Here is a 13,813-nt window from a genome sequence, read left to right as displayed (position 1 = left end):
TCTAACTAGTCTTTAGAAACACTCCAACTGTGTTTTTTTTTTAATTTTATTTATTTGAAAGGTGGAGAGTTCCACAGAAAAAGTGAGAGAGAGACAGAGAGAGAGATTGATCAATCTTCCATATGCTGGTTCACTCCTCAAATGCCTGCATCAGCTGGGGCTGGACCAGGCCAAAGCCAGGAGCCAGGAGTTCCACCCAGGTCTCCCACAAGGGCGGCAGAAGTCCAAGCACTTGAGCCATCTTCCACTGCTTTCCCAGGCACATTAGCAGGGAGCTGGATCTGAGGTGGAACGGCTGGGAGATGGGAACTGAACTGGCTCTCACATGGGATGTTGGCCTAGCAGGCTGTGGCACAACATCAGCGCCCCCACTGTGATTCTTAAAAATTATTTATTTTTATTTATTTGAGAGGGAGAGGGAGAGGGAAAGAGAGAGGGACAGGGAGAAAGAGAGCGAGAGAGACAGAGACAGAGATAGAAGATATCTTACATTTGCTTGTTCCCCAAATGCCCGCAATAGCCAAGACTGGGCCAGGCTGAACTTGGGTGCCAAGAACTCAATCTGGGTCTCCCACAAGGGTGGCAGGGAACCAAGTACTTGAGCCACAACTTGCTGCCTCCGAGGGTATACATCAGCAGAAAGCTGGACCTCGGAACAGGGTGAGGACTTGGGCCCAGGTATGCTGATAGAGGATATGGGTATCCCAAGCCACCCCTTAACCTCCTCTTAAAGGCTGTGGACATGGGCCAGTGCTGTGGAATAGTGGGTTAAAGCCCTGGCCTGAAGCACCAGCATCCCATATGGGCGCCGGTTCTAGTCCCAGCTGCTCTACTTTCCATCCAGTTCTCTGCTATGGCCTGGGAAAGCACCAGAAGATGGCCCACGTCCTTGGGCCCTTGCACCCGTGTGGGTCGAGACCCGGAAGCGACTCCTGGCTCCTGGTTTTGGATTGGCGCAGTTCTGGCTGTTGCAGCCATGAGGTGTGAACCAGCGGATGGAAGACCTCTCTCTGTAACTCTGTCTTTCAAATAAATAAAATAAATCTTAAAAAAAAAAAAAAAAAAAAGGCTGTGGACAACTGCCTGGCCCAGCTATGAGCCTAATGGACCTGTTTTCCTCCTGGATGGTTACTTGTTAACTCTATGCATGTAAAAGAGAAACTAATGATGACCCAGGGAAATAAGAAACAACATTTAAAACAACAAGGTGTCTAAGAACTGCCCTGCTAGGGAAACATGAGAGTATATTTTGTCCACAATATCTCCTCCCTTTCTCTGTGGTGGTGGTGGGAAGCCCATCTATAAGATTCCAAGCAGAAGCAGGATACAGCCCCAGACGCGTGCCTACATCAAAGATGAACCGCGCCCCTTCTCGGCGGTACCGGGCCTCAGTGGCTGGATCAAGTCCTTCGAGTTGCGAGGGTGTATGAGCCAAGTCTTTCTTATCCCAGTACCAACATGGTTTTGTGTGGTCCAGGTTTGCTGAAGTCACTGAGGGGCTTGAATTTTCTTTATTCTCCTTCATTTATTGAAGTATGCTTGTTCTTTCCAAAAGGTTTCTTTGAAATGTTAGACTCCTAAGAGAAAAAGAACCAAAAGTTAGAAAGGGATATTCACACTCTAAGCAGTCTATAATCTTGGAATATACCTGATTTTGGATCAAAATTTCCTATAGAAACAACAGCAATTGTTAGTATGCAGCTCAGGCTAACCCTCAAAGCTAACTTAACACATATCACGAGTGCTCTGAAAGTAAGTCCCTGTTCAATGGTAATTTAACAGGAGTGTTTCCAGCCCCACCCTTGTGTCTACGAAGGGGCCATGTAAGGCCCACAAAGTCATTTGGTCTGGCCCTGCCAAGGCAACCACAGACGGCACACAAAATTCAGTAATTTTACAGCAGGTGAGTTTTTAAGTTGATAATTTTGTATGGCCCACAATATCCAATGGTCTTTGGCAGAAAAAAAGGTTCCTCACCCTTGGCAGGGTTAAAATCAGCCAAATTTCGGAAGCATTAAGTGTGCCTCATTCCTTCTTATCTTCCTTCCCTGGACACTCTGTGCCCTGGCCCCAGTCTGGTTTCCACTCTCAGTGGAAGCTGGGCCTGGCTGAATCCCTTACAAAGACTTACGCTCCAAAATCATCCACCTCCTCCATCCAGCACCTGATCACACTTCCCTTCTTGGTCCAATAACTGAACTGAGTGACACAAATGAAGTATGGGTGTAATGACCAGGGGTGGTGAGAGGACGGAGGTGGGACACTTGGAAGGAGCTCTCTTAGACTGGTCTTGCTTTTTCAAACTCTTCCCTGTCTTTCATTCAGGGAAGAAGAAAACAAAGACGCCAGGGCCCCACCAGCTCCCCTGCAGGTCTAACCTCCTGTGGACACGCCTCATCCTGGTGAGAAAGGGGACAAGGCAGGGTCAGGTATTCTCCTTGCACCTGACTACTCTAAAGCAAATCTAATCTTTCCTCCAACAGGAAAAATTAAGAACCTGGAGAAGAACACTCTGCTTTAACTTGTAACTTATACACTTTTCGTGTGAATAAGTTAGGCAATATGGGGAGGGGCAGTTAACTAAAGTTTCAGAAGATATGAGTTCATGATCAGATATCATAGTGACACACCACTTCCCATCTATCCAAGCGGCAAAAATCCAAGCTTGACAATTCACTGTTGGCAAGGCCAGGAGAAGCAGGTGACTTCATATACTGTTGGTGGGAATACCGTCTCAGACAGGAAGTTGGCAGTGTCACACCCATTTGCTCTTCGACACAGTATCCCACTATGAGGAATCTACTCTGAAAACAGTCACAAACGTGCAACAGCAATGCAACAGCTTATGGATTGCAGTGTTTGTAATGGCAACTGTGAACAACCCACCCACAGGGAACTAGTTAGACAAAACATGATACAAGAACACAGCAACACACCATGCAGCTGTCCAGAACGAGGAAGATCTCTAAGGACTGGACGGAGACTGAGACTCAGTAGAGGTAGGATCGCATAGTTAGAACCTACGAAAGGAGCAAGGGGGGTGGAACAGGACAGAAAGGACAGGGATGGGAACATGACTCTCTTTTTTTTAAACAGCTTTGACTTGTTTAAAAAAAAAAACATTTACTTAAAAATAACTGCAGATTTACTACAGCCTTTATGCACATTTGAAGCTTTTCCAAAAATCCTTGGTTCCAGGATCCACCTAGCATTCTACAGTATATTTAGGTGTCCTGTCTCCTTAGTATCTTCTAACCTGTAAGTCTCTCAGTCTTTCCTCGTTTTTTTCATGATTATGTCAGTTTTGAAGACTACTAGGCAGGCCCTTAGTGATCTGTCTTGAATTGGGCTTGTCTGACGTTTCTCGTGAACAGCGTGGAGCTGTCAGGAAGAACGCCTCAGCGGGGAATGTGTCCCTCACACCGCGTTTCTGCTGATGTCACCCATGATCTTTTGGTTAAGAGGCTTGCCAGGTTTCTCACTGCCAGTTCTATTTTTCTCTTTCCACTTTCTGTTCCTCAGGAGCAAGTCACGACGTCCAGCCCACACTCCTGGGGATGTGAGTTAGGCTGCACCTTCTGGGGGAGCGGTACCGACGGATTTGTCGACATATGTTAAAAGCACCAAAGCAACGTGTTAGTATTCTGGGGAAATCTTTGAAATACAAAGACCTGCTCTTCCTTAAAGTCTTGTCTGCCAATCTTAGTGATCATCTAAGCATCCTGTCAGCACCAACATTACCATGGTGTCTGACTACTTCCTTCACTCCCTCAACATTTACCACTTCAATCACTCATTTATATCAGTATAGACTTTAAAGTGTTTTTTTTTTTTAAAGATTTATTTATTTGAAAGGTAGAGTTACAGAGGGAGAGAGAGAGAGAGAAAGAGAGAGAGAGAGATCTTCCACCCACTGATTCACTACCCAAATAGCTGCAAAAGCCAGAACTGGGCTGATTTGAAGCCAGAAACCAGAAGCTTCTCCTTAGGTCTACCACACGCGTCAGAGCCCTAAGCACCTGGGCCATCTTCTGCTGCTTATCTGCATCACAGGAAGCAGCTAGCTTTACCTGCTACGTCACAATGCTGGGCCCACAAAAATTTATGTTATTTATTGGTTATAATCCAATCCTATGACTATTCTTACTGCTCAAATCATTCCCACGTGGCTGCTGGGAGCTCTTTCAGGTTGGCTCCTGGGTCCTTTGTAACTTTGACTTTTCAATCATTTGAATACTTAACATAATCATGAATTTAATTAAAAATAAAAAAAAATCCTAAAACTCCAGACAAATCCATGTACACCAAATGGGCAACAAAACCACAAGGAAAATTATCTTGATAATCTGTGATTTTGTTACATCCTTAGTGATATATTCAAGGACAAAAAGAACTGTGGGGCTAGCACTGTGGTGTAGTGGATAAAGCTGCCGCCTGTGATGCTGGCATCCCATATGGGTGCTGGTTTGAGTCCACGGCTGCTCCACTTCCAATCCAGCTCCCTTCTAATGTGCCTGGGAAAGCAGCAGAAGATGACGTAAGTGCTTGGGCTCCTGCAGCCACGTGGGAGACCTGGAAGAAGCTCCTGGCTTCAGATCAGCTGAGCCATAAGAGAGTGAACCAGCAGGCAGAAGAGCTCTGTCTCTCTCTGCAACTCTGCCTTTCAAATAAACAAATTAATCTTTAAAAAAACTGCAAAGAAATCTTAGACTTTTTAAATGTACGATTAGTAATAGCATTCATTTTGTAATTTTAAAACCTTTTTGGTATAAGATAAAGCAAATATGTAGGTGTTAATATAAAGGAAGCAAATTTATATATGCACAAAAATCAAAGATCTGTGAAAAATATTGTAATTTAAACTTTAATTGCAAATCCTAAAATAAGTCACGGTTAGAAATATTATATTCTGGTATGGTTTTGAGTGTGGTTTGCCCCTTGACCTGTGACTTCCGTGCCTCTGTGGGGTGCTGAGGGCAGGACCACTGTGGGACTGGATTAGCCAGCACTGGGGCAAGGCCGACCCTGCTGTGCTGCTGCTGTGGCCCACGTGCCCTTTGGCTTTCGGCCCCCAGAAGAAGCCGATGCAGCCTTCACCAGACGCAGCTGCTTCACCGTGGACTCCCCAACCCCCAGAACCATGAGTCTAAACACACCTCTTTCCCGTGTAAGTTACTCTCAGGTATTCTGTTACAGCAACAAAAACTGGACTACAACACATATGTGGGCACTTCAGAAAGTCTGTGAACAAATGGAAGATACTTATTTTGATGTAACATGTTTTGACATCCATGCAGTTTTCTCAAAATTTTCCATAAACATTTTGAAGACCCATGCTCTGTCCACATCAAGTACCTAGGAGCAACGGCACTCCTCTGACAAAGGACATTATTTAATACCCAAATCTTACTGTTCTAACACCACTACCCTCTAAGAGGAAGCAGGCTTCTTTCCATCAGGAGAAGAGGACTTCCTGGCCTATACTCACACTTACCAAAAGATACGGGAGCCAGCATGCCGAGTGCCCACTGGATAGAGTCAAGGCAATTAGAGTATTAAAGAGAAAAATGATGTGGTTGATAATAAATAAAAAAGGAAAGTTCATAGAAATATTAACATATGAAGAGCAAATTCCCTTTCCTAGCACTGGTAAGGAAACTATTATTTTTAAAAAGTAGTTTTTAATAAGATGATCAAACGTACATCATAGCAGGGTGAAAACTTGCCATGTGTTCCTTCTGGTGTGCTGCAGCATGAAATATCATTGACCTTGAAGCATTCTTGCCCCCCAAAAGCTTACCCTAAATATAACCAAGCCTTCAGACCTCACTTCCAGTTTACATCAAAGACTGGAGGTGCAGAGCAAGTTAAATGATACAATAAGGAAATTATATGTCATATTCAGAAGATGGAAAACTCTAACAATCAACGCTCTCTCAAAAAAGAAAAAAAAAAAGGCAACATGCAAAAACATGAAAAAAAAAAAAAAAGAAAGAAAGAAAGCTAGGGGACTTGTTTGAGGCTTACCCAACACAACATGTGAAGTCTGACCAGATCCTGGTGTTTTTTTTTTTTTTTTTTTTGCTATGAAAGAAAAATTTTGAACAGTCAGGGACATTTTAAATATGGACTGTATATTAGAGGGCATTAAGTCTATAACACTAATTTCTTAGGGGTATTAATGATCCTGTGATTACACAGGAGAGAATGACTTATTCTTAGCAGTGTAGGCTGAAGAACTCTGGGTGAAGTGTCACAACTCCTGCAATACTTTGAAATGGTTTAGCTAAAGCAAATGTGACAAAATATTAACGTGTCCAGTCCAGGCCATAGGTAAGTAAGTAGTCATTGCACTATTCTTTCACACAATAAAAAAATCAGATGGGACTGCTTGGGATACCAGGAGGTGCCCTTACATCTTTAACTTCTGCAGACCAGAATCTCTTGGTAACCAGGGAATATTTGCTTATGCATAGATAATGTTCCCATAAATTAAAGCTTTTAGTTTAAATTTTTGAATGTTTATATCCAGTTTCTTTTGCTCAACATTACATTTATGGTTTTCACCTCTGTTGTTGCATAAAGCCATCCTTGTTCACTTATTACTGTATAGCAGTGGTCTTCAACTGGGGCAATTTTGCTCCCCAGTGGACATTTGGCAGTGTCAGGAGACGTACTGGTTGTCATCATCAAGGAGCTGCTGCTGGCATCTGCTTGGTAGAGGCCTGGAATTTTCTGGACATTTGTACGACACACAGAACAATCCCCTACAATATCAAACTATCTGGTCTGACTTGTTAACAGCGCCAAAGTTGAGAGACTGCTGTGTAGTATTTTATTCTTCGAACATAACACAATTTATCTATCTATTCTGCTGTGGATGGATCTTTCAAAAATTCATTTTTAAAGATTTATACAATGGGGGCTGGTGCTGTGGTACAGTAGGCTAAGCTTCCACTGTGGCACTGGCATCCCATAAGGGTGCTAGTTCTAGTCCCAGTCGCTCCACTTCCGATTCAGCTCTGCTATGCTCTGAGAAAGCAGTGGAAGATGGTCCAAGTGCTTGGGCTCCTGCACCCACATAGGAGACCCAGAGGAAGCTCCTGGCTCCTGGCTTTGGATCAGCCCAGCTCTGGCTGTTGTGGCCATTTGGGGAGTGAACCAGAGGATGGAAGACCTTTCTCTCTGTCTCTTCCTCTCTCTGTAACTCTACCTCTCAAATAAATAAAATCTTAAAAAAAAAAAAAAGATTTTTACCATATATTTTGAAAGAGAGAGATATGGAGAGGGACAGAGGGTGAGACGGACACACAGAGAGAAAGAGATCGATTGATTTCTATCCACTGGTTACTCCCAAAATGGTTGCAATAGCTGGGGCTGCGCCAGGAACTCCATTTGCCTCTCCCACATGGGTGGTAGGAACTCAAGACTTAAGCCATCATCTGTTGCTTCCCAGGCACATCAGTCTGGAGCTGGATAGGAAGTGGAGTAGTGGGGACTTGAACCAGCATACCAATTTGGGATGCAGGCATCCCAAGTGGTAGCTTAACAGGCTGCACCACAATGCCTGCCCACTTCTGGTTTCTGACTATTAATAAGTGATAAACACTCAAGTGTATTCCTGTAGAACAGAAGATAACCCACCAGTTGGCTGAGAGAATCAAAATATCCTAGCACATATGTAAGGTATTCAAAATACATGAGCTGGGAATTGCTACTTTAAGATACATTAACAGTTCTCCATGCATTTATTCATTCAAATATTTGCTGAATATTTACTATGTAACAGTTCTTCATGCATTTATTCATGCAAATATTTGCTGAATATTTACTATGAGCAGGGCCTCAACAGCACAGCAAGAAACAAGACAGGACAGGCCCTTGCCCCACCAGAAAGGAGAGTCAGAGAAAAACAAATATAGTTGTATGTTGGTATCTGCAGGGGATTGCATTCAGCAGTGGCCAAAGAGGTAGTGAAATTAGCATCCTCATTAAGAAACAAGGGATGTCAACTTTAAACCACAGTAACAGCCAACTGCTAAGGAAAAGTCAAAGGCACAGAACGAGGAAACACTACTAGACCTGGTAATTAGTTGTTCATTAAAGACACTGAGAACTGATTGTGGTGATGACCACACAGCTTTGAATATGCCAAAAACCACGGACTTGGGGCTGGCATTTTGAAATAGCAGGTTGAGCTGCTGTCTGTTACACTGGCACTCCCTATGGGTACCGGTTTGGGTCCTGGCTTCTCCACTGACCATCCAGCTCCCTGCTAATGTGCCTGGGAAAGCAGCAGAAGATGGCCCAAGTACTGGGGCCCCTGCCACCCATGTGGGAGACCCAGATGAAGCTCCTGGCTCCTGGATTTGGGCTTGCCCAGCTCTGGCTGTAGTGGTCATTTGGGGAGTGGACCAGAAGGTGGAAGACTGATCTTGCTCTCTTTGCTTTTCAAATAAATGAAATAAATCTTGTTTTTTTCAAGATTGTAAAAACTGATTATTTTTCTTCTTTTTTTTAAAGACTTATTCATTTATTTGAAGTGTAGAGAGAGATCTTCCATCAACTGGTTCAATCCCTAAATGGCTGAAATGGCAGGAGCTGGGCTGATCCAAAACGAGGATCCAGGGGCTTCATCTGGGTCTCCCACATGGGTGCAGGGGTCCAAGCACTTGGGCCATCTTCTGCTGCTTTCCCAGGCACATTAGCAGGGAGATGGATTGGAAATGGAGCCAGGATTCAAATCAGCCCATATGGGATGCCAGCACTACAGGCGGAAGCTTTACCTGCTACACCACAATGCCAGCCCTGAAATAAATCTTTAAAAAAAAAATAACTCAATCGTACACTTTAAATGGCTTATTTAGCATATGAATTATGTCAATATAGCATGCACATGAACACATGAATGAACACACACACACACACCCCATTTTCACTGCGTGGGACAGCAGAACCACGAGGGCTGCTGAGGAATGAACAGGCTGCTGCTAACAGGCAGGGGCTTGGTCTTGTCCTTTGAGGATGAGTGATACCTGCATCCAGAAGGAAGGAAAGGAATCAGGAGACTGAACAAGCCGTTCTGAGGGGGTTAACTGGCCAAAGGATAATAAAAAACACAGTAAGAAAGTTAACGTTAAAAAGCAAGCTCTTGGGCTTAACCTCTGCTTGCGGTGTCGGCAGCCCATATGGGTGCCAGTCCCAGTCCTGGCTGCTCCTCTTCCGATCCAGCTCTCTGCTATGGCCTGGGAAAGCAGTGGAAGATGGCCCAGGTGACTGGGTACCTGCACCCGTGTGGGAGACCTGGAAGAGGCTCCTGGCTCCTGAGCAGCCCGCCCTGACCAATGTAGCCGCTTGGGGAGTGAATCAGCAGATGGGAGAACTTTCTCTCTGTCTTTCCTTCTCTCTGTCTGTAACTCTACCTGTCAAATAAACAAAGAAAAAAGAAAGAAAGTAGCTAGCTCCGGGGGTGGGGTGGGGCTGGCATTACGGTAAAGGTGCTGTCTGCAACGCAGGCATATCCCATATAGGTACTGGTTTGTGTCCTGGCCGCTCCACTTCCATTCCAGTGCCCTGCTAATGTGCCTGGAAAAGCAGCAGAAGATGACCCAAGGGCTTGGGCTCCTACCTGTATGAGAGACCTGAATGAAGTGCTTGGCTCTGGTACGGCCCAGCCCTGGCCATTGTGGCTATCTGGAGTGAATGAGTGGATGGAAGCTCTCTCTCTCCCTCTTTCTAACTTTTTCAAATAAATAAACTTTTTTTTTTTTTTTTTAAAGGAAGCTCCCTCTCTGAGAAGGGAAGGAAAAGTTGGAGGCAGATATAGAAATAACCCACAGGGATAACACAGGATGGGAAAGAACCTTAGTCCACAAGTGGACACATCATAACTACATTCACATCTGTTTGATCCTGCTGTCATCAGCCCAATACATGAAACACAATGAAAATACATGAACAGAACAGAAACAGACCTCTAAGTCACTCACTCCCCTGAAAAACTCTTGCTTCGATTCTGTAACCCTACTCCCTATTAGTTTTCAATCATCTTCTTACTAGACTGCGAAGTTAAAAATTTTCTCATCAGCAGCTTGTGATTACTGGGGAAAACACTGAGATTTCTGAGCTCCACAAAATGAAAATCTCCCTACAAATGAGCAGCGTGTCAAGGGGCTTCAGCAACATCTCTCACACACCCCCTTTAGATACATCGTCTTAGAAGATGAAAGAGTAAAGGCATTTTCAACATGTAGAAGTGTATCAAGGGGGCTGGCGCTGTGGCGTAGCGGATAAAACCACTGCCTGAAGTGCCAGCATCCCACGTGGGCGCTGGTTCGAGTCCCAGCTGCTCCACTTCTGACCCAGCTCTCTGCTATGGCCTGGGATAGCCGTGGAAGATGGCCCAAGTCCTTGGGCCTGTGCATTCACGTGGGAGACCTGGAAGAAGCTCCTGGCTTCGGGTTGGCACAGCTCTGGATGTTGCGGCCAACTGGGGAATGAACCAGCAGATGGAAGACTTCTCTCTCTCTCTGCCTCTTCTCCTCTCTCTGTGTAACTCTTTCAAGTAAAATAAATAAATCTTAAAAAAAAAAAAAAAGTGTATTGATTCTCTCACCCAGTATAGGAGTCCTCTCTTTCTCTTTAAAGATTCACTTTTATCTATTTGAAAGGCACAGTTACAGAGAAAGAGAGAGGGAGAGACAGAAAGAGATCACTACCCAAATGGCCACATGGCTAGGGCTGGGCCAAACCAAAGCCAGGAGCCAGGAGCCAAGAATTTCTTTCAGGTCTCCCACATGGGTACAGGGTCTCAAGCACTTGGACCATCTTCTGCTGCTTTCCCAGGCACAACAGCAGGGAGTTGGATCAGAACTGGAGCAGCAGAAACTCTAACTGGTGCCCATATAGGATGGCAGCATCCTAGGTGGTTGCTTTATCTGCCACGCCACAACATTGGCCCCAGGAGTCCTCCCCACCGCCCCTTTTTAAAAAGAGTTACAGAGAGGTGGAAAGAGAGAGCGAGAGCAAGAGAGAGAGAGAAAGGTCTTCTTCTTCTTCTTTTTTTTTGACAGAGTTAGACAATGAGAAAGAGAGACAGAGAGAAAGGTCTTCCTTCTGTTGGTTCACTCCCCAAATGGCCGCCACGGCCAGCGCTATGCCGATCTGAAGCCAGGAGCCAGGTGCCTCCTCCCAGTCTCCCATGCAGGTGCAGGGCCCAAGGACTTGGGCCATCCTCCACTGCCTTCCCGGGCCACAGCAGAGAGCTGGACTGAAAGAGGAGCAGCCGGGACCAGAACCCTGGTGCCTGTATGGGATGCCGGCACCACAGGCAGAGGATTAACCAAGTGAGCCACGGCGCCGGCCCCGAGAAAGGTCTTCCATACATCCACTGATTCACTTCCCAAATGGCCACGATGGTCAGAACTGGGCTGATCGGAAGCCAGGAGCCAGGAGCCAGGAGCTTCTTCTAGGTCTCCCATGTGGGTGTAGGGGCCCAAGGACTTGGGCCACCCTCTACCACTTACTCAGGCCATAGGAGAGAGCTGGATCGGAAGTGGAGCAGCCAGGGCTTGAACCAGTACCCATATGGGATGCAGGCACTGCAGGCAGCAGCTTTACCTGCTAGCCACAGCACTGGTCATAAGGAGCCCTCTTTTTTTTTTTTTTTTTTTTTTTGACAGGAAGAGTTAGACAGTGGAGGAGAGAGAGAGAGAGGTCTTCTTTTTCCGTTGGTTCACCCCCGAAATGGCTGCTACGGCCAGTGCACGGCGCTGATCCAAAGCCAGGAGCCAGGTGCTTCCTCCTGGTCTCCCATGCGGGTGCAGGGCCCAAGCACTTGGGCCATCCTCCACTTCCTTCCAGGGCCACAGCAGAGAGCTGGACTGGAAGAGGAGCAACTGGGACAGAATCCGGCACTCCAACCGGGACTAAAACCCAGGGTGCCGGCGCTGCAGGAGGAGGATTAGCCTAGCGAGCTGCTGTGCCAGCCAAGGAGTCCTCTTTTAACAGCAATACTTGCTCATTTACTAACCTTATTTGGCTACTTTCATTAATGGGATCCTATTAGTTTACAAAGTAGCCTATAGAAATGTCAAATATCAATAACTGGTGCTCATCTAATTCTTAATCTTTTTTTAAAGAATTTATTTATTTATTTGAAAGAGTTACAGAGAGGAGAGGCAGAGAGAGAAAGAAAAGAGAAAGAGAAAGAGAACGAGAAAGAGAGAAAGAGAGAAAGAGAGAGAGAGAGGTCTTCCACCCAATGGTTCACTCCCCAATTGGCCACAACAGCCAGAAATGAACTGATCCGAAGCCAGGAGCCAGGAGCTTCTTCTGGGTCTCCCACATAGGTGCAGGGGCCCAAGGACTTGGGCCATCTTCTACTGCTTTCCCAGTCCATAGCAGAGTGCTAGTCTCGAACCAGTGCCCATATGGGATGCCGGCACTTCAGGCCAGGGCATTAACCCACTGTGCCTCAGCGCTGGCCCCTCTTAGATTAATCTTATGTTGACTTTTAAATTAAAGATTCATGTTTCGTGGGTTTTTTTGCCACTCTCATTCTTTCAAGAACTGCTTAACAGTCAACCTATTAAGAAGAACCTGATTTGTACTCTCTAGTGTTTAAAGAAGCAAAGGAACTCCAATACTGAATCCTTAAATTCAGTGTATGTAAACAACTTACAATATGTATTGTCTAAATGCATTTAAATCTCTTTTATTCAAAGAAAAGCTACCGCAAAAACACTGGGATGTGACCATGCAAGACTATCAGTGCCGACAAAGACAACACTAATCAGCAGATCCTTCACTGGATTGCAGTGCTCTCCAAAATTATTTGAAAAATGTGTACAGACAACTTGCCTGATTTTTAAATGGGCGTAAAAGGCCCTCTAAGCCAGGCAGGTTTCCCATCACACACATAGAAAACGCTAGTGTGTCTCACTCACTACATATGTAACAGGTGCCCTTATGTTGTGCTGTATCCTGCGCTTTTTCTGTGGGACCATTCCATTCAGGAACAAAGAGCACCAGGATTCCAATCTTGTGTGTATTTCCTAGCCCCTCCCTGAGGTTTGCGTATTCTGGATATTGTGGTGTTTTACATCACCGATGAATTCAAACAAAATATTGCTGGTCTCCAGTTTTGTTTGTGGAATCTGAAGTTATTCCAATTTAAAATAAATTACTGGACTGTGGGAAAAAAAAGTACTTATGTTTTACTTATTTGAAAGGGAGCTCTACAGAGAAAGGGCTCAATCCTCTATCCAATGGCTCACTCCCTAAATGGCTGCAACAGCTGGGGCTGGGCCTGGAGCTTCTGCTGGGTCTCCAGTGTGGGTGCCGGGTGGGCCATCTTCTACTGCTTTCCCAAGCACCTTAGCAGGGAGCCGGATTGGAAGTGGGACAGCCGGGTCTTGAACTAGTGCCCACATGGGATGTTGCAGGTGGAACCTTAACCTGCCACACCAGGACCAGCCCTATATTGATCTCTGTGTATTCCGTTCCTTCCCTAGATCTGCTACATAGATGGCACAAAATAACCACCTTGTAAGAACTCTCCATCACTCCCACCTAGAGACTTTTAAAGCCTTGGAAACAGTTTCTCTGACCTAATGATTGCCTTTGAAATATATGAAGACAATTTTGCCTACCCCTCTTTTCTCCAAGGTAAACAAATTAACCATTTTTCCATAAGGGTTCTCAGGGTTTCTAGGTCTTCTCTAAATATTAGCCATCAAAATGAGAAAAAAAGAAACTCTGTAAGATCTATGTAACAGGTGGTCTGAGAGTAACACGTCCACGGTGTGTCCGC

At 45.3% G+C, this 13,813-nt stretch overlaps 1 protein-coding gene across 11 annotated transcripts in view; it reads right to left on the bottom strand.

The window, feature by feature from the left end:
* The window catches only part of CCNK (cyclin K), a 33,273-nt gene that overhangs the window by 17,380 nt on the left and 2,080 nt on the right, over positions 1-13,813 (bottom strand). For 2 of the 11 annotated variants that reach the window (XM_070065382.2, XM_070065380.2), the window contains exons 2-4: positions 5,157-5,241; positions 2,937-3,020; positions 1,329-1,577 (exon numbers count right to left, since the gene is read on the bottom strand). In XM_070065382.2, coding sequence (XP_069921483.1) covers positions 1,329-1,525 — 197 coding nt within the window. In that variant the 5' untranslated portion in view covers positions 1,526-1,577; positions 2,937-3,020; positions 5,157-5,241. Of the gene's footprint in view, positions 1-1,328; positions 1,578-2,936; positions 3,021-5,156; positions 5,242-6,027; positions 8,397-8,928; positions 9,036-13,813 lie in introns of those variants that run through there. The other 9 variants (XM_051835215.3, XM_070065376.2, XM_070065383.2 and 6 more) reach the window with 7 other exon arrangements.

The sequence above is a fragment of the Oryctolagus cuniculus genome, chromosome 20 (genome assembly GCF_051225735.1).
Source record: "Oryctolagus cuniculus isolate XC-2025 breed Fujian yellow rabbit chromosome 20, ASM5122573v1, whole genome shotgun sequence".
NCBI classification, from domain to species: Eukaryota; Metazoa; Chordata; class Mammalia; order Lagomorpha; family Leporidae; genus Oryctolagus; species Oryctolagus cuniculus.
The sequence above is the reverse complement of the archived record's forward strand: the minus strand, read 5'-3'. Positions and strand labels throughout refer to the sequence as shown.